Consider the following 20083-nt stretch of genomic DNA (forward strand, 5'->3'; position numbering starts at 1 on the left):
GTTCCGGGGCGGAGGGGGGGGCGGTTCCAGCGTTCCGGGGCTGGGGGATCGCGGGGTGACCGTCCCCCCTCCATGTAACCACGGGCGTGTCCGCAGGGCCCCTCGGCCCCCGAGCCGCCCCTCGGCCCCCGAGCCGCCCCTCGGCCCGCGGGGCTGGCGCACAAGCTGGAGAAGCCGCGGGCATTGCGCGAGGGCGGCCGCGCCGCAGCTGCCGGCGCGTCCCCCGCGGGCCGGCCCGGGGCGCGTTTGCTCGGGCGCTGTTTGTTTGCCCAGTCGCTGTTTGTTTGCTCAAAGGCTGGTTCTGCTCTTCCCTTCCGCTCCACGTGAGGCCTGGGGCCAAAGCTCTCGGTGCTCGGCCGGGAGGGCTCGGCCGGTCCGGCATGAGCGTGAGCTGGGCGCTGCGGGCGCTCGCCGTGCTGCCGCTGGGGCTGTGCTGGCTCCCTGAGGTGAGTCTGGCCTCCGGGCGGCCCTTCAGCAGCGCGGCCGAGAAAACCTAAAACAACAAAAAAAAAAATCTATAAAAATAAAAATAAGAAGAGACGACCCGCTTCTAAGCCAAACTCCGTCTGCGCTCGCTAATCAGGAAGATGGAGCTGCTCCTTCGTGGAGTAAAGCCGTGAGGGTTTGGCTCTGGGAGTGCTGAGCTGTTTGCTGTTGTTCCTTCCAGGTCAGCTCCAGCGCAGGGATGGCCTCGTGGCCATTTGTTTTTGCTCTTATTTTTCTTCTTCTTGCAGAAATTCCTCGGCGCTTTGGATGGGGAAGATGTTCTGGCTTACTTTGGAACCAGCTCAGTGCCTGATGGTATGCAGGGCTCAGTGTCCCCCGGTTTAGAGAACATCTGGCCGGTGGTTTGTAACCCTGTGTGGTTGGCAGTGCTAATTAACAACAGATTAACAACCCCTGAAATGACCAGCATTTGGTGTTTCTGAGTGCAAGTGAGACAACTTGGGTTCAGTGTGAGTGGATGGAGAGATGTCTCAGAGTTTCAGATCCCCTCAAGGAGATGTGTCCAACCTCTTTGCACATTTCTGCTGCACTCCCCATTCTCTGTATGGGTGCTCAGTGTGAGTGGATGGAGAGATGTGTCAGTCTCAAATCTCCTCAAGGAGATGTGTTCCCCTCTTTGCACATTTCTGCTGCACTCCCCATTCTCTGTATGGGTGTTTTTCTTCTGGCAAAAGCTTTAGACTAAGGATAACTTTAAATACTTGTTAATTATTATTATTATTTTTTAATAAATGCACAAAGAGATTTGAATTCTGGGTCTAGATTGATTGATGATAGTTCAGAATAAAGATGTTTTGAAGTCTCAAATCCCTAAAGGAAGGGTGTTGTCTCTTTGTGAGTTCACCTAGTGCTCATCCCAGTGTCTTTGCATTGTGATAATTCCCACTCAGTAATAGTTAAAAGCTGCAGGAAAAAAACTCAGCCCTTTTTTAGATGAAGTGTTCTCCTTATTGAGAGAGCAAAAGCTGCAATAAATTCAGTGCCAGTTTCTGTGTGTGTTCCCAGTCAGATTATCCTCACTTTAGAATACACAAAAGCACAGAAATTCTGTGAATGGCTGTTGCCACCATGAGCCCAAGAGGCCACAGCTGTCATTTTTAGGGTATTTTTCCTGGGGAAATAAACCTTACACTGGGGATTTGTGTAGCATCCTTTCTCATAACTGCTCCCCTTGTTCTGGTCGTGTTTCATTTCTTTCAGTACCCGAGTTTGTGGTGGCTGAGCCAGCTTGCCCTTGTAAAGAAGAACATTTTGGGCTGAGGCCCTGTCGGGTCCAGCACTGCTCCATCCAGGCCTGGGGGCAGCTCTATGCCTTTGAATTCCTAGAGGACCACGCCCTCCTTTCCTCCTCCTTTGTGAGCAGCCAGGTGGTGAACTCTTCCTTTATTTTACTGAAGAGATTCCCCAGGAGCTGCTTTGCAGGTGGAAAAGCCCTGCAGCCTCCTGGGGCCAGGAGCAGAGTCACTTTCTGTGAAGGGCAGCTGGTGAGTATGAGCAGGAGCAGCCTCTGGGGTTGGCAGCTTCATGCACCAAACGTGTGTGAACCATCCACTGAATAAACCTTTGCCATCCCCATGGGTAGCAAATATCTTTGGAATAACACAGAGGTGCAATTTTGTCTGCTTCAGCGAGGAGTGGTCACCGTGGGTGAGGAGAAGGTTCACATCAGGCCAGTCAGGAGCAAAGATGTGGCTCTGCTGAAGGACCTCGGCTTCTCCAGCCCCCACATCCTCTTCAAAAGTGCTGCAAGAGAGGCAAAGCCAGCCAGAGGTAACAGCCATGGAGAGGGAGCCCTGCTGGAAAAGCTGTCTCCTGGAGCATTGCTTCCATGAGCTCAGAGGAAAAAATCTGTGTTTACAAAATCACGAGTAGACTTGGAAAGGTTTCTCGCCTCGCCGAGGTGTGCCTGGCGTGTCTGATGTGGCTGGTTGTTATTTTGATAGCACAGTTGTGTTGCTAAAGCTGCTGGCAGGTGAAAAACACCCCCAGAAGTGGGAAAGCTGAGCAAGCCCCTGCAGAGGTGGACTTGCAGCTGAGTTATTGCAGCCTCTGGGGAGAGGGAGTGGATCTGTAGGACCTTTCATGGTGCATTTGAACCTCCTGGTGTTCCTCTGTGCTGTCCAGCAGGGTGGGCTCCTCCTCGCCTGCGCAAGAGGGCTGAGGCAGCTGTCAAACATCTGGAGCTGATGGTGGTGGCAGGGCCAGATGTTTACTTGTACCACAGAGAGGACACGGAGCGTTACATCCTGGCCAACCTGAACATTGTGAGTGGCTCTGTGCTTGGGATCCTGTCTCAGGCTGTGCCCCAGGCAGCACCTCAGGGTGCTTGGGGTCACCTGTCCCTGGCACAGAGCTCATGTGCAGGGCATTCCTCTGTGCTTCCCTGGGCATGAAATCCCCCAAATTCCCTTGTATAATAGTAAAAGAAGATCTTAGAGGATTTAAAACCCACAGAGAAAATGTAGCTCTTAATTTAATTACTAATGTTGCAACACAGGTAAAGAGTTTTCTCACCCTGTTGCTTTCAGTGGGATTGAGCTAAATCCACTGAATCCATCTTATGTTTCACATTGCACTGTTGTATTTCTGTTGCAGAATTTTCATGTCTCTTTTTTTGCTGTTATTAAGAATTTTTCTCTGTGTGTACAGCAGAAAAGCCTTTGGCATTCACTCTACCCTGTGAAACTTTTCATGCAGATTCTTCTCTCTGCTTCAGAGTATCTGACAAATCTAACCACTTCTCACCTCCTGACGGATTTTTTAACATTTGTAGTGCATATGTTAGTGTTGTAGTTATCTTTGTAATGAGTGCAGCCCAGTTTTTGGGAACTGGGCTTGGGAGTCCCTAAGGCTCATTGTTTATTGAATCCTTTCTGTCTCTTCTTAGGGAGCAGAGCTGCTCAGAGATGCCTCACTGGGGGCTCATTTCAGAGTTCACCTCATGCAAATGCTGGTTTTGAGAGAGCCAGAGGTAAGGGGAGGGCTGTGTTTGAGGCTTGCCCAAGCTCCAAGCTGTTTAGAATGTGCCAACGTGTGCCTTCCCTCCAGGCAGAGGTGAACATCACCACCAACATCACCTCCTCCCTCATCAGTGTCTGTGAGTGGAGCAAGAAGGTGAACCCCCAGAACGACTCTGACCCCCAGCATGCTGACATTGTCCTCTACATCACCAGGTGCTGAGCTCCCTGCCCTGGGAGGGACTGGGAAATAGGATTAGGTTGTTTTATTCAGTTCTGCTTGTCTGAGGACGTTTGGTTTTTTAATGCGGAATCCTCATAAAATTGGAGCAGTGGGCACTCATGTCAAAAGAAATGTTGGATAGCTGGCAAAGCTCAGATAAATTCAGCTGTCTGACTTTTTTAGCTGTGAGGGTTCTTTGCTCTTTCCTCTTTATGTCTCCCTTACTTTAGGTTTGACCTGGAGTTGCCTGATGGGAACAAAGAACTTCGTGGAGTGACTCAGTTAGGGGGAGTCTGCTCCTCCTTCTGGAGCTGTGTCATTACCCAGGACACTGGCTTTGACCTTGGAGTCACCATAGCCCATGAGATTGGGCACAGGTCAGTAGGAGACTGCCAGAGCAGCCCAGTAGGTTTTATTCAGGGTAAAACACCCTCCAGTTTAAGAAAGAAGCAAAAGGACCTCTTGACATAAAAGGGAATTCCCCATGGATTATTCTAACCCTTTGGGTCATCATCACAGATTATTTTGGAAAGAGTTCTTTGCATTTCTTGCATTCCTGCATGTCCTGTGACAACTGGAAGCTGCAAAGAGGAGAGAAACCCTTTGTGACAACAGTAGAAGGAAGGGCTGCAGAGGGAGCTCAGTCCTTGCTTAGAGAAGGGAGGCTCTGAGGGAATCCAGCCTCTGGGTTTCTTCTCCTCAGGGCTCTGTTCTGCTTCTGTTACAGCCTTGGCATTGCCCACGATGGAGAGGGGAATGTGTGCAGCAGCAGTGGTTACATCATGGGCTCAGCAGGAAACCACAACAGCATCGACCTCACCTGGTCTCCGTGCAGCCGGGAGCAGTTCCTGGCCCTTGTCAGGTAAGGGAATGGTTGAGTTCTTCAGTTCCCTATGCTGGGGGCTTAGGAGAGAAAAACTCAGTGAAGAAAAAAGTTTATTGAAAAATGAGGAACAGTAAAAAGCTTGGGGTTTGTTTATTTCTTAGCACTTGTTGCTGAGGTTAAACCCAGTTTTTGCTTCATGTTGCTGAAGTGGCTTTGGTTGGTGCCTAACATGCCTGGGCTGGGTTGGATTTCTCAGACACTGGCTCAGCCTGCACATTTTATTTACAACATCAGAGCATCCAGGCACTGCAGGCTGTGCTGGCTGGGTGCAGGACAGGAATGGGATAGAACTCCAGCAGCAGGGAACTGTGAACATCTCCAGGCAGCTGCTGCAACTAAATCCATCCCAGCCCACAGCAAGCATATGTTGTCTGGGAAAGCAGCAGCCAACTCCCAGAGTGAAACTCAGCACAAGTCTGCAAGCATGTCCTTGTCCTCACTACCCACAGCTGGGAAAGTTATTCCTCATGTTTTTATCAGTACAGGCCAAACAAGCTGCTTGAATGACCTGCCGGACATGGACGGCAGCATCCCAGGGTGGAAGCCTGGCTTGTACTATGGAGCAGATGAGCAGTGTAAAATTGCCTTTGGGAGTGTGGCCACAGCTTGCACCTTTGCTGACACCAATGTTGTAGGTAGAAAGTTTGTCTGTCTTGCTAAAGGCAGCAGGGAAATGTTCAGGAGCCAAAATTCGGGAGAACTGGCTGGCAGCATTTTTATTCTGAAAGGATTGAAGGTGCTTTTCTTGGCAAAGCTTTCAAAATGTTTCCCTTCTCTTCATCACCTCCTTCCTCCACATAAATCTCCTGTAAGGTTTACACAGTTGGGTGCTGTTGTGCACAGCTGGCAGTGCTGGGTGCACCCACTCAGGGTCCTGCCTTGGGGAATTCTTGTTCACTGGATTCCTCCAGCTTCCCTGCCATGGCTGAAATCCCTTTGTCTGGGAAGCACAGTGTGTTTAATAGCTGCCATCTGGACATGTTTTGTTAATGAGAAAACACTAAGGTGGGTGAAAATTTAATTGCTTCAGTTGATCATCTTCCAGCATTGCAGCTGGTGATCACTACAGTGATGATCTTTTGACTTGCCCACAGCTTTTGCCCAATAGCAGGAAAAGTGAAGGAACTTGCATTTTTGGGTGTCTGGGAGAAAACCTGGGATGTGCCCTGTTTAGACTTTTGGGACTGTGTTGTTGAGCCTGACTCCCTGAACTCTCTGATTTTCTTGTCACACCAGGACATCTGTAAAGTTCTCTCATGCCATGTACAGCCAGCAGACAAATCCAGCTGTACTCGGCTTCTGGTTCCCCTCCTGGATGGAACTGAGTGTGGGATCAACAAGGTAAGGAGGCTCCCACCAGGAGTGGGTGTGGGGGCTGTGGGGCTCAGACAGAAAAGCTCTGTCAGTGTCTGGAAGGTACCTGGCACTCACTGCCCCTTGGCCAGGGAGCTAAAACGAGTCCTAAACTGGTGCCATTATGTCCTGATCTTGGTCTTTCCATCTTGTCTTTATCTCTGGAGTTGCTTTGCAGTTCTACAGCCTGATACCTGAGCTCTCCTACTGGAAATGCCCTGCCTGCTCTTTGCTTTGACCCCAGCCTCATGTTAGACCCTAATTAGGAAGGGGACTCTTCAGCCTCTTGTCAGAAGGTGCTTCATTCACCCCAGGACTCTGTTACTGGCCTGCCAAAGACGGGGACTCGTGCCAACCTTTTAGATCCCAGCCCTGCTGTGCTCACTGCTGCCAGTTCTGTGTGTTCTTGATCCTAGTGGTGCTCCAAGGGTCAGTGCAGCTCTCTGGAGGAACTGAACCCCATGGCTGTGGTCCATGGGCACTGGTCTGCCTGGAGCCCCCTCTCCCCCTGCTCCCGCAGCTGTGGCGGGGGGGTGGTGCTGAGGCAGCGCTTCTGTAACAACCCCAGGTGAGACGTGGGGACCTGCCTGTGCCCAGGGCCTCGGGGCTGCCTCTTCCTCTTTGCCTGGGACAAACCTGCCTCTGTTGAGGAATTCTGTCATTTCCAGGCCTGCTTTTGGAGGGCAGGAGTGCCACGGGGCCAGCATGCAAGCAGAGATGTGCAATACACAGGTAATGGAGCTCAGCATCATCTGAACTTCTGTCTTACTGTTGAGCCCTTTGAGGGCTGGGTGTTTTGTGACTGTCCTTCCCACAGCTGACTGCTCTGGTAAAGGTCTGGTATACAGGCTCCATCTGTCTGACAGCAGGAGAGGTATTTGTGCCATGGAAGGCAGCAGGATTATTTAATAGCCTTGTTCACATGTAATGAAGCATTTTCTCTATGCCCCATAGCAGGACAGATGCTGAGAAAATAGAGACTCACAATGATGGTTTTCTTCAGATGGGCTTTCTTATATTGTTCCTGTTTTCCTTATCTATTTATTTTGTATAAATTGCAAAGATATCAGCTTCCAAGCACAATTCTCTGCATATCCTGCAGCCTTCCTTTAAAGTGGTTTTCTTTCTTTGCAGTTGTTTGGGTGTTTTAATCACCAGCCAGTGCATTTTGCCTTTAGCTTGAGGGTTGAATGTCAGTGCTCAGTCACTTCCTTTCCTTACACAATTATCTCTCTGGGATCCAGGCCTGTCTGATGACCCAGCAGGACTTCATGGCTGAACAATGTGCAGCAACAAATTTAAAGCCACTGTACCTTGATGTAGAAACACCATCCTTTTATACCTGGACCTCTGCTGTTGGCTTTGCCAAAGGTAAGGAATGTCTGGAACCTCAGTTTGTGCTCATGGGCCTCTGTACTTTGGAATGAAAAGGCTGTTTCACTGAGTGTTTTAGTTTTCACATGAAACCTGGGTGCTTTCTGAGAGATCATAGAATCCCAGAATGGTTTGGGTTGGAAGCGACCTTAAAACTCATCCCACCATGGCAGGGACATCTTCCACTATCCTAGGTTGCTCCAAGCCCTGTCCAGCCTGGCCTTGGACACTTCCAGGGATGAGAGTCCACAACCTCTCTGGGTTTTTTCCCATTGCCTGGTGAGCAGCCATGTGCCTTCCTGAAAGAGTAACTCCTTCCTTGTGCCTTCCTGCTCCAGGGGACCTGCTCTGCAAGCACATGTGCAGGGCTGTGGGCAAGGAGTTCATGGTGAGCCGTGGGGACAGTTTCCTGGATGGAACCAGGTGTGAGCAGGATGACACGGAGCACCATGGGGATCTCCATCTGTGTGTCATGGGGAGGTGCAGAGTAAGTGACTGGGGAGTCCAGGTGAGCCCCTGGCAGGTGATCTGCACCACAGGGGTCAGGGGAAATCATGCTAGAAAAAAACATATTGTCCCAAACAGCAGAGTGAGCTTTTCTCAGAAGAGAGTTTTGTTCTCGGTGTGTTGGATGGACTCCAAAAATCTACTCTTCTGTCTGTGCATCCAATGCCCTCTAGATAAGACATTCTGCTAATTATGCAGTAAACACACAGGGCTATTCATCCCTAATCCAAGAAGCAATTGGTTTATATGTTGGTGGAAGAGACATCATTAGCTGCTCAGCTTGCCTGCTGTAATTAGCCCCATAAAATGCTGCCTTGGAGGGAAGTTCCATGAATTGAATCACTGAGTGGCAAGATAAGGAGCAAAACCTGGGCATCACAAGTTGACAGATTGATTTTTGGACCATTGCTGATCAAAACTGAAGTCTAACTTGTGGAGTTTTTTCCTGGACTGGACCTGAGGAAGGCATTCTTTCCTGATGACCTTGGATACAACTCCCCCGCTCTGTCTGCATTTTAGGAACTGCTCAGTGCTGACCCGCCTGGATGTTTTCTGTTGTTTCTTTACATTCCCAGAATACTCTTTGTAAATTTTATGTTTTTCTCATTATCTTCATGCTCACCATGTTTTGTGAAGTGTTTCCCCCTGTGAACAGCAGAGGGTGTAGGCACAACCTGTTCTGATTTTGGCTCTTTTATTGGCAGCAGTGATAAATATGCATGTTATGGCAGCTTCCAAAGCCTGGGATCAGTGGCTGCACCATAAATTCAGCAGTTGCACATGTTTTGCTGTTAAGCCTGCTGAGATCCTCCTGCAGCTTTGTGTAAATTAGTCTTGTTCGTGGGAATGGGGATAGAATCTCTCTTTTGAGTTCCATGGGACTGAAGTGATGTGAGCTAGGTTTGGCTTTGGAGCCTGGGGAGCTAAAGATTCCTTTAGAACCTGCCATTCATGTTTAGTGTTCTCTTGGGCTTTTGTTTTTTCCTCCCTTCCTCCCTCCCTCCAGAAAGAGTTCATAGAAGAGAACACAGAGCTTTGGGTTTAGGTCACAGGAGAGATTTTTTGGGCTGCTTCTTATGGGAAAGAAAATGTCACAGTTACTGAGAGTTGTGCTCTCAGCTAAAATCTCCCAGTCCCTGACTTTGCACACTGCTGTCCAGTGGCAGCTCTGGGTACAAACACATCTTTTCCTTTGTCCTCCTAAATCTAGATTCCAAATGAAAAGGGCAGTTGCAGGAGCTCAGGAATGTTGCTTTTGCTCACTTGTTTTCTCAGAGCAGGCCAGGCTGACAGACTCTCCTCTCTGCTCAGGCATTCGGGTGTGATGGCCAGATGGGCTCCAGGGAGGCCATGGATGCCTGCAAGGTCTGTGGGGGTGATAACTCCACCTGCACTGAAGTGAGTGGATCCTACACAGAAGGGAAAGCTAAAGGTGTGTAGTCCTCCCCCTCAGCTCTGTTTGTGTGCAGTCAGTGTTCCAAATCTTCTGTTTATTACTTCTCCCTTCTGCTTGGTTTTATTTTATGGAGGGTATGGAGATGGATTTTGGGTGGTCAGTGCTGAAGAAGGTAGGCAGAATGCCTTTTTTTTTGTCATAATTCTCAGGATGTGGGTCAGAAATGTAACTGCTTGGGAAGTCCCATAAATTGTTGGGTGATATCAGTTCACAGAATCATAAATATCCCAAGGGATCCACAAGGATCATTGGGTCCAACTCCTGGCCCTGTACAGGACAACTCACCAATGCCATGATGTCCTTGAGAGTGTTGTCCATGCTTCCTGAGATGTTCAATTTGGGAACTGGTCTGGCTTTTGCAGTCTCATGTAGAAATATTAGCAGAGAGCCTGAAAAGAACCAAAGAAATGTGAGAACAGGATACAGAATACAGCTCAGTTGTGTTTGCTGTGTTACCATCACTGTGTTCAAGGCAAGGAGCAGGGTCAGAGTGAATTTAGGAGCTGAGCTGCAATCCCCATCCTTTCTCACAGAGTTTCAGTGATGGAAGGTGACCACATCTTTCTCCTTTCCACCCTTCCAGAGTATGTGACATTTCTGTCCCTGCCCTACAACACCACCTCAGTCCATGTCACCAACAGGAGGCCTCTCTTCACACACCTGGGTGAGTGGGATGAAAAGGAGAAGAGGGGATACAGGTAGGGCTGAAAGGAGTCTGTGTAAACAAAGAAATGGAATTTTTGGTGCTGCATTGTGCTTGTGGGAGGCTCTCCAGTGGGAAGCTATAGGAGCCATGCTCCATGGGATGCCAAACTTGGATCAAACTGGTTCCTCCCACATGGGCAGCCAGCAGCTGCCAGCACCAGGGGATCCTGGTGACCACATCATGTCTCTTAATCTCACTGCTCCTCTGGCTTCTCCAGCTGTGAAGGTTAAAGGAGAGTACGTGGTGGCTGGAAAAGGAAAAATCTCACTGAATGTCACCTACCCGTCAGTTCTGGAGGACAACCAGATCAAATACCAAGTGTTTCTCACCCAGGACAACCTGCCAAGCCTGGAGGAAATCCATGTGGATGGGCCAACGCAGGAAGAAATTGAAATACAGGTGAGTTAAAGCAGCAGAGTTGGAAGGGGGCCAGTCAGAAGTGGCCTGGTTTGGGTGGCTTTGCTCAGAATCCAGGTATGGTGGATTCAGGTTACTTCGTGTCCAAGGCTAGGGGAGATGGTGCTCGCTGAAGACTGATGGTATTCCTTTTCTTGGGAATGGCTGGGGGTTGGCTGCCCACGGGCAGGACTGGGAGTGATTGTGTGGACAAAACCACGCTGAGTTAAACCTTCTGCTTGGCTTAGGCACTTTCAGTGCCCAAAATTCACAGGGTGGCTGCTCTGACTGCGTCTGGTGGGGCTGAGGCATTGCAGTGAGGCTCAAGATTAGATGGAAAGAAGGGAGACTGGCTTCTCCTTCCTCCATCCTGAGAAATAAATCCAAGTTTTCTTCTGCACTGACCACAGTTTTTCCTTCCCCAGGTCTACAGGAGGTACACAAAAGAATATGGCAATGCCACCAACCCAGACATCACCTTCAGCTACTTTGTCCCCAGGGAGAGCCTGACCTATCTGTGGATTCCTCAGCAAGGCCCCTGTTCAGTGACCTGTGGGGAAGGTGAGGCAGCAGGACTCAGTCTTTCCTTTTTATGGAGACTTCTCCTTTGGTCTGAACTGAATTTCAAAGCAGATTGCTGGAAATGATTGCTAGTGTTCGACTGGACCAAAAGAAAAAGTGGTGGAGCTTTTAATTTAACTTAACTTAGAATTAAATTAACTAACCAGCAAATGAGCTGAATCATCAAAATGATAGTGAAAATGTTTGATCATGAAGAGGATTTTTAAATAGGTTTTAACTGAATTCTTGGTTTTAAGACAAAATCATTTTCTCAGATTTTTCAAAGTTACTGAAGACTGTAATTTGAAGTTGGCTAAACATCAGAAGTCTGAGACCAAACGGTATCTGGTGTCTAACTAAAGCCTCAGAGCTAATTATGAAACTTCCTTCTTTGAATTCTATTCCTGTGCCATGGCTAATCCTTTCTGTCTCCCTAAAGGAATCATAATGCAGATTGTAACAGCTCACTCTGATAGATGGCCTGACATCTTGTTTGCCAGATAATTCAGATGACACTGTCAGGCCTCTCAAGACTTCTGTGACAAGGATTTAGAAAATGCAATAATGAATATTTATGTAAGTCAATCTACACAACTAGTTATGCCTGGAGAGCTTTCCTCCAGCAAATCCCCCAGGTGAACTGATTGCTGAATCAGTTCAGCCTGAAGTAAAGAGCTCAAAATGCTCCAGAGCCTCCAGCTAAGGCAGCCACAAACAGGAAAAAGAACAAGAAACTCAGGACTAAACTAACAGAAAGTTGGGAATCTGGGCTGAAACTGCACCTTGAGAGCTGAAAGTGATGCACAGGCCCTCCTTAGCAATAGTCATGATTTGAAAACAAGGAGGGTAGAGCAAAGATAAGGCTGCTGATAGATTCTGGACATTTGGTGCTCAGGGTCATGCTGCTTGAGATTCAGGAATGCCTGCCTCTCCTTGTAGCCCATTCACTGAAAGGAGACTCCTTATAGCTTTGCTTGTAATTTCTTTGAGTTTGGCTTTTCATCTGCTTTGCTTTTTGTGTTCATTATTGTTAAAAATCTTCTTTATAGCTGTAGCTTATGAATATTTCATTCCGTGCCTGCTGCAGGCACTGGAAGTCTCCAGTTTCTCTCCCATTACCTCTGGTTTTGGCTGTTGATGATGCTTTTGAGGAGATTGGTGCTGTTTGAGCACGAGTTCTGTGTGATGATATTACCTGGTCACTTCTACACAATGGCATTTAAAACCTCCTAGAGTTTATTTTGCTGTCCCTCATCAGTCAGATCATTAGAAGTAATTTGTTCCAAATTATGATTGGTATCTTTGTTCTTTCAAACAGCTTAGAGCAACCTTCCCATTTTGGCAGTGGGTTATCAATGAAACTTCTCCTCTGCTAGGGTGCTCACCTTGGAAAATCACTTTAAAACTCTTGAGGGAGGTTATAGCACAAAGAAAGGGTTTTTGTGTTTACAGGAAGTCTGAACTCCCACACAGCCCATTTTCTTACCCAGGTGATAAGTAAAGCAAAACCACTGCATCTTCCTTCCATAGCAGAAGGGAGCTGTTCACTTTGTGTTATAACTTCAATTCCTTTTCCTTTTGTGTCCCAGGGGTGCAGCCAGTGGCTCACGTGTGCTTTGATCAGACCAAGAATGAAGTAACAGAGGATCAGTGGTGTCTGGAGCTGCCCCAGCCCCTCCCAGAGCACAAGCCCTGTGCCATGGGGCCGTGCCTCTACAGGTTGGTGCTCCTGGGAGCTCAGCTCAATTCCTGCTTTGCTCTGCCACTTAACCCAGGCTCTCTCTGCATTTGTGTTGTGCAAGGTCAAAAAGAAATATAAGTAGGAAGTAGTTTTCTCATAATTATAATGGGGTAGCAGATCCCAAACCGTGTTCTGTCTTTCCTGGTCCTGTGAGATAATTGAGATGTCAGTTGAAGGAATGGGAAATAGTCCTTCAGTGTTTTACAGTAACCTGCTAAATGAAGATATTTAAGGGTATATCCAGAAGAAGATGCCTCTCACATCCTTTCCAAGATGGTGCCAACAAAGAGGGTTGATCCTTGTGTTGATTATTTGGGAAGGAGGACCAAGAGCCAAGCCTGCTCAGACATTGCCCTCAGAGACTTTTAGTGTTCAATAAAAAGTGATTGCACTGAGAACTACAGCCCCTTAGCTTATGTGCTTTAAGTTCTTGAAAACTGTCAGTGAAAGGAGTTAAATTGTCCCCTCAGTCACATCCAGACAAGGCTTTTGAAGCAGAGCAGCTGAATACTCTGCATGACCCATTTCTGTAACCAGTGCCCTGAGTAAAAATCCTCCCTGATCCAGATGGGAAATGGAGTGATGCAGCTGCCTCCCATTTAGGTGGAAGATGTCTCAGAGAGATGAATGCTCTGCTGTCTGTGGGACTGGAGTTGCCCAGCAGAACCTGACCTGTGTGCAGTTCCATGGTGGCCTGGAGACTGTGGTGGATGACAGCCTGTGCCCAGCAGAAGAAAAACCCCTCTCCCTTGTGCCATGTGTGGTCAATGTCTGCCCTTTGGGCTGGGACAAAGTGAGTTTGCTGTCTTGGCTTTTCAGGAGCCTCACTGGGAGCTTTGCACTTTTGTCCACCAGTTAAGAACCACCAGCTCACTCCTGGAGCATGGAGGGTGCTTTACACCACTGCTCTGCCCAGTTAAAAGTTCATCCTCTCACTTTAGTCAGCTCCATCCCTCTTTAATTATGCTGCTGGATTCCTCAGTTCATTGTGGTGGTTTGTTGAGGGCAGCTGTTTTTTGCTCTGTTCTGAGGAGGAAGATGCACACTCACTTCAGCCTCTGGAGTCACTTGGGCATGTCCAACTGGAAAATCAGACTGTGTATGTCTGGAGCCCTGTAGCTGGGGAGTGTTCTGTCTCCTGTGGTAGAGGTGAGGCCTTTCTGTGCTGCAGGGAAATGTTGCTTGGCTGTAGGTGTGAGTTCAGTGCCTGGGAACCTCGGGGCCCAGCTGGTCTTTCCCCCTGTACAGTTCTAAGGGTAGCTGTAATCAAAGTTTTTTTGGAACAGAATAATTTAGAGGGTGGTCTGGCTGTGCTTCAGAGCTGGGGGGATGAGTGCAGTAGGAGTGCCATGGCTTGGGCAGAGCTTGTTTGTTTTGTACACACAGATGTGACATTTCTGACCTATTTTCAAACCTTGCATCCAAACCACACAGTCAGATTGCTTCCCTTTCTAGGTAAGACTCAGCTGCACTATGTTTGTGTGGCTTTTGACACCAAAGAAGAAACCCAGGAGGAAAACTGTCAGCCAGTGCCAAAGCCAGAGAGCAGGGTGGAAGTCTGTGATCTCAACCCCTGCCCACCAAGGTAAAGCAGTTACCAGAGACAATGAGACAGTGAGGGGTCTTTCCTTCTCTCTCTGTTTGCAGGGACATGGTAAAGAAGGGTCAGGCTCCTCTTCCCTTCTTTGGAAGCACAGCCAGTTGCAAAAACCATAGCACTGCTCCACACTCAGTAAACTCAAAGTCTTTCCTGAGCTGGTAGACCTCAGGCAGCAATCAGGGTAGTCCTCAGAGTCTGAGTCCAGAGAAAAAACTGAAGACCTCTCAATCCCTTGTTACTCTGGGAAAGCAGGAGCAAATCTATAGCTGCAAAAGGTGGTGACACGTTTGCCAGCTGTACAGTTTCCACAGAGCATCAAGGAAAGTAGCAAGAATTAAATACTCTCAGAATCTGGAGCAGCTGCTCTGAAAACTGAAGGAAATGCATTGCACTTTCCTTAGGAATTGTGGTGAGCTTGCCCTGCCCTATTTGCTGTGAGACTGGAAAGCTACTGCAGCTTTTCTTACAGGATGCCACTCCCAGGGGTCTGATCCTGATCTGAGAGTTCAGTGGTGTGTGTGTTTTGGAGGGAGATAAGGTTGTTTCTTCAGTTAAGCCTGTGTGTGTCACTCTGGGGAGGGCAGAGTAAGGGTCAGTGTGGATTTGAAATCTGTGGGCTCCTGACAAAATGGGAATGCCCTCTATATCCAATTCCAAAGCTGCTCCAGCCTGCATTCCACCACAGACCATGTGAGCCAGAGGATGAAGAAGGAGGAAGGGTGAGGGAACTGCAGTGCCTTTTCTGCAGTGAGAGACAGGGTGGGGATTCATCACCAACTCACTTTTCGTCCTCCCTGCCCTGTCAGGTGGAAGGTAACTCCAGCTGGGCCCTGCTCCTCCAGCTGTGGGCTGGGCTTAGCAGTGCAGCTGGTCACCTGTGTGCAGACCCTGCATGGCCAGGAGGTCTTGCAGGAGGAACATTTGTGTCCTGTGGCAGAGAAGCCCCTCACCAGTGTCCCCTGTGTCATCCGCACGTGCTCTTACGAGTGGAGCTTCAGCGAGTGGTCAGAGGTACCTGCTCCCCCTCAGATGCAGAAGTTTTCCACCTCTTCCCTTCCCTGGAGGCTGCAGGGGAGAAATAACTTCTGCCATGTCTGTTAGCTTCCCACAGAAATACTGAACTGTTTCCAGGGGTGTTTTCCATCTTTTCCCCTGCCCTGTGTTTAGCAGCCGTAGGTTTGCTTCCCACCTTCCTCAGCTCAGGTTTTGGCTGCAGCTTAGAAATGGTTTTGGCATGTTTTCTCCTGGAATGCTGATATTTTGGGATTTTTTTTAGGAAGAGGTTCTGCAATTTAAATATATAATTTGGAAGGTCCCCTGGAAAGTGGGGTATCTTATAGCTGATGTAATGAGAGCACTGACAGGGCAAATAGTAGAAGAGCATCAGTGAATGCCCCCCAGATAATGCATGAACTTATCCATTCATTTATTTCCAAATACCACCTGGAATGCTGGGATAAAAGCCTATGGGTTTGTTCTTTTGCAGTGTTCAACAACCTGTGGGAATGGCATTCAGACCAGGCAGGATTTCTGCCTCAGCTCTCTGACCCACAAGGCCGTGAACCCCCTTTTCTGCCGGCGCTTCCCCAAGGCCATCGTGGTGCGTGGCTGCTCCGCAGGGCCCTGTCCTGAGCAGGAGGGGACCCAGTCCCCTGGGGCAGAGCTGCAGCCAGTGCCACCAGCCACACACCTGCCAACAGCAGCAGCTGCCCCAGAGCACAGACACAAGGACCTGGATGTCCCTCTGTCTGCTGGGCCCTGGGAGCAGACAGAGCCCAGTGGAGGTGAGGAGGACACAGCCAAAAGGAGCTTCTTGTGTGCAGCTGGGCTGTGGGGATCCTGCTGCCAGACAGGGGTAGGGAGGGAATGCATCTGGCTGGGAGGGAAAACCTGCTGTTCCAGCATGTCCATGTTACCTGAGCTAGGAACAAAGACTCGCTTCCCCGTGCTTCCCAAATCTCTGCTGACTTGGGAGCCTGTGGGACAGCAGCTCAAGGCTTCAGGGAGTATTCAGACAACACGCTCAGGCACATGGTGTGATTGCTGGGGTAGTCCTGTGCATGGCCAGGAGCTGGACTCCATGACCCTTGTGGGTCCCTTCCGACTCAGGATATTCTGGGATTCTATGACTCTTCCTGTGCTTTACCCAGAATACGAACCTTATCTGTTCATTGTGCCCCAAAGGGAATTGTTTTCCTGTAGTTCCTTCTGGGTGTTCCTTTCTCACCTGTCTCTGCTCTCCAGGAGTCTGTGGAAAGCTGTTTCTCAATGCCACTGGCATCATCAACATGACAGGCGTGGAGAGCAGGGACTGCACGGTGGCCATCGGGCGTCCCCTGAGGGAGGAGATCTTGGTGACCATCCTGGAGAGCTCCCTCAACTGCAGTGCAGGTACTGCCTGGAGCTCTGGGGTCCAGCCTGGCCCTTTGGCAAAGCTGCATCTCAAACTGCACCTTTTCTGGTGCCTTGAGAAGCTCTGGCTGCCTCAGAGCCTCTGTAATCTCTGAAACCACTTTACTGAGTTTTCCTGTTCCAAGTTGTTGCCAGATGGAACAAAATGAAGATGCTGCTTGTCCTCCCCTCACACAGTGGTTTCCTACCTGTTTTATTGGTAGATATGAGATGAAAGGAGCTTATGGGGTTAAAGAAGCTGCTTGTTCTGGCCTGTTATAAAACTAATGTACCCTCTAGCTGGAATCAGCAGTTAGATTACTTAACTGGCCTGTTCTCATGACAGATTTTGATAAGATAGAAACAAGATGCAGAAATTACTTGATTCCAGACCTGTCTAAGAGAGACTTTGGCTTTTACTTAAAATAAAAGTGTTTCTAGGCCCTGTGCTCATCCGTTCCAGGTGAGGTCCTGCTGTTTTCTGGGCGAATGATGTGGCGGACAGGCTGCAGGAAGCTCCCTCTGTCCCTGATAAATTCCAGAACCAACACACTGATTGTGAAACAGCGTGTTGTGCTGCCAGGAAACGGGGTCATTCTGCAGTACAACAGCAGAACTGCAACCAAAAAATATTACCAAGGTACTGGACTGAAAGCTTTGCTCTTGCTTTAGATTAAGGTTCACAGTGTTCCATGAATAGTGGTTGCCTATGGAAATCTATGGAAGCCTTGCTTCATTTTTAGCAACTAACTGCCCTTCTTGAGTAGTGTTGGAATCAGTATTAATTGTTGACTCCCCCTTTGTTTTAAAGCAAACCCCCCTACAGGTGTTTGCTGATGCTTGAAGATCCCCAGCTGAAAATCCCTAAAGAAACTATTCTGCCTGAGCTTAATTTAAATTATTTCTTTCTTGGAGGTGCTGGATACTTCTCTAAGCCATTTTCTCTCCTCCCTCTGCCCTGTCAGACTGTGACCAGCAGCTGTTTGGCCCCCAGGGTGAAATAGTGGCTCCTGTGCAGCTGCCTGCTGAGAGGCAGGAGGGGGTGTGCCGCACTTTCATCACGGTGGCTCCTCGGCAGCGCATCTCCATCCGTGCCCTCAACGCTGACCTGGGCCCTGAGGGCAACCAGACTGACTTCAACTACATCCTGGTGAGGAGGCAGCAACCCCAGTGGGATGATTTGGATGGGAGCAAACCCATCTCCATTTGAGATTTCCACCCATAGTTCAGTGACAAATCAGGGCCTTGGATCTCTGTTGTGTTCCCGTCGCTGATGGGAACACGAATTTCTGATATCTGCTGTATTTCTTCTAACCTTTGTAGCACAGCTTTTCCCTGAGTGACCAATCTGCAAGTCTCCAGTGTTTTTTAGGCACTTATTTCATGTCTAGCCTGCTGAGATAAAATGGTTTGTTTTTTCTTCCTGCAGGTCCGAGATGTCAGCACCATGAAGACTGTGGTGTTCCATGGGAAGCAGCAATTCCTGTGGCAGTCAACAGGAAGCCAAGCTGAAATTGAATTCCACGAAAATGTTAAGGATCACAGAACTCATTTCTGGGCTGAATATCATGCTATTGAGCCCAAATAAAAGCACTGCCCTGAGAAAGGCCCAGCTGGTCACTGCTGCCTGCTCACAGCACACATTTAATCTTCTTGCAACTGCTTCTTCATCTGCTGAGTAAGAACAATGTCTGCTGACTCCTTTGGGATCTCAGTCTTGATAAAGATCATACAAAAGACATGTAATCCCCAAATATTTAGCAAATCTTCCTTTCTGTCTGATTTGGTTGGCATTAATGCACTTTACATGTCTGCAGGAGGTGACTTGGGCACTGCAGTGTGACAGGGTCCTGCTTCTGTAGTGTGGTGGGGCCTTTTGGGAGAGTCATTTGATTTCTTGGTGTTCCAGTATAAACCTCTGTACACCACAAATAATGTTTTAGCCATTAAATTCACTGTCTTTCAGTGTAAATGCCCCTCAAAACTGAGGCACAGTGAAGTTCTGGAATGGACTAAAGAAGGCAGAGATGTGTATGAGGATAAACTGCCAGCACAAGGAGATGTGTGGGGTGGGCACATTAGTGCCACCCTAGGGCAGGTCACTCAAAGCTTAAATGTTTTCAGAAGTTGGCTGAACTGAGGCACTGCTGGGCAAGCCTTGGTGACAGCTGGCTTCATGTGGGAGGACTAAATGACATCCTGAGGTCTCTCCCCAGCCACCCTTTCTGTGGTTCTGCTGTTGGATATCTGACAGTGATACCACCACTTCTTTTCTGTGAGAAAATGAAAGAATGAATGCCAGGTTTGACTTGGATAAGAACAGCAGCTGTGCTATCAATCTGTATCTTCATTTGACAAGAACTATGGTTGAGGCTGATGGACAAGCTGTGGCAGGAAGAGGGATTTTAGAGCAGTGGCAAATATTCACACAAGCTTCATTTAAATGTATTTTTTAGGTTATTTCTTTTTTTTAGTATCTTGAACATTGGGCTGTGCTTTGGTCCAAATCTGTCATCCTCCTCAAAATCACAATATACTGCTTAAAGGGTCTTTTCTGCACCTGGAGTCTGGCTGGACACATCTGCACTTGCTCTTCATGCTGGATGCAATAAATGGTTCTGCCTGGGCAGCTTTAACCCTGCTCCTGCTTTCTCTCAGTTGGATTCTCTGACATCCTTCCACAACCACAAATACTCTTCTTAATTAATAGCTGTTTTTTTGCTGGTTAAACCTGGAGTTTTTTGCTTGCCAGCCTCCAGATTTACGTTCCATTCCTGGAGGAGCCAGAACATAGATTCCTGAAGTGAGATCCTCGAGGAGCTGGATACATCAGCTATCCCTCTGCAGTGCGTGGGTGATGCAGGCCCTGGGCCTTCATTTCCTGTCTGACAGGAGATGGTAATGAAAAGACATCCTTTCCTTAATCCCTTTTTTGTAACCTTTTAGCAGATGGGATCTGTCTTCCCACTCTGCTCTGGATCCCAAATCTCACTGCTATTTATTGTTCCAGATCGACTGTGCAGAGCTGGGCTCTGCTTGTGTTCCACGTTCATCTGCACAAAATGCAGCTGTTGCCTTCATCATTTAGGAGAGTTCAGGGTGTTCCCGTGTCCCATTTGGACACCACCGAGTTGCCAGCTGGGGCATCTACTTGCAAAGTGCTACTTCTGCTCCCATTTCTAGGGAGAAAACCTAATTCCAGTCAGATAAAGGGAGGGCAACCCTCTTATCTGGAGAGCAGAATTTTGCAACAGCGTTCAATTCCCGTCGCTGTGAGGATTCCTGTTTCCCTTCCTGGAAAAGCAAACGCTGGGTTACAACAACACCCAGTTGTTCCTGGGGGGCATCCAGAGCTGGTGTGAGCTGCGTGGCTGTGCCTGTGCTATTGAATATGAGCAGCAGAGCTCTGCCCACAGCTTTTTCAT

General features: G+C 48.5%; 1 protein-coding gene across 4 annotated transcripts; it reads left to right on the forward strand.

Annotated features, from left to right (window-relative positions):
• Positions 1 to 116: 116 nt before the first annotated feature.
• ADAMTS13 (ADAM metallopeptidase with thrombospondin type 1 motif 13) lies at positions 117 to 19299 on the forward strand. Of its 4 annotated transcripts, none has more exons than XM_021543563.4 (29): positions 117 to 446; positions 735 to 801; positions 1708 to 1991; positions 2136 to 2277; positions 2632 to 2771; positions 3395 to 3478; positions 3556 to 3680; positions 3918 to 4064; positions 4415 to 4549; positions 5054 to 5204; positions 5810 to 5914; positions 6343 to 6494; positions 6595 to 6658; positions 7171 to 7297; positions 7639 to 7787; positions 9119 to 9239; positions 9847 to 9927; positions 10187 to 10368; positions 10791 to 10926; positions 12516 to 12645; positions 13271 to 13460; positions 13699 to 13816; positions 14123 to 14252; positions 15074 to 15278; positions 15754 to 16051; positions 16512 to 16658; positions 17122 to 17298; positions 17624 to 17808; positions 18088 to 18412. In XM_021543563.4, exons 1-29 carry the CDS (start codon positions 381 to 383, stop codon positions 18244 to 18246), a joined length of 4197 nt encoding a protein of 1398 aa, XP_021399238.3. In that variant the 5' UTR covers positions 117 to 380; the 3' UTR covers positions 18247 to 18412. The 4 variants fall into 4 exon arrangements, with proteins under 4 accessions (XP_021399238.3, XP_085450306.1, XP_021399239.3 ...); XM_085594180.1 differs by having other exon boundaries at positions 192 to 446; positions 2635 to 2771; XM_021543564.4 differs by having other exon boundaries at positions 241 to 446; positions 13702 to 13816; positions 18088 to 19299.
• Positions 19300 to 20083: the final 784 nt, after the last annotated feature.

This window comes from Lonchura striata, chromosome 17 (assembly GCF_050655825.1).
Source record: "Lonchura striata isolate lonStrDom1 chromosome 17, ASM5065582v1, whole genome shotgun sequence".
In the NCBI taxonomy this organism is placed as follows: Eukaryota; Metazoa; Chordata; class Aves; order Passeriformes; family Estrildidae; genus Lonchura; species Lonchura striata.

Bases quoted from the DNA above. Each gene is read 5' to 3' on its own strand.
- ADAMTS13 (XM_021543563.4), top strand. From the start codon at position 381: ATGAGCGTGAGCTGGGCGCTGCGGGCGCTCGCCGTGCTGCCGCTGGGG. The intron at 2,278-2,631 runs GTAACAGCCATG...TGTGCTGTCCAG, and splicing joins AGAGGCAAAGCCAGCCAGAG to CAGGGTGGGCTCCTCCTCGC. The intron at 6,659-7,170 runs GTAATGGAGCTC...TCTGGGATCCAG, and splicing joins CAGAGATGTGCAATACACAG to GCCTGTCTGATGACCCAGCA.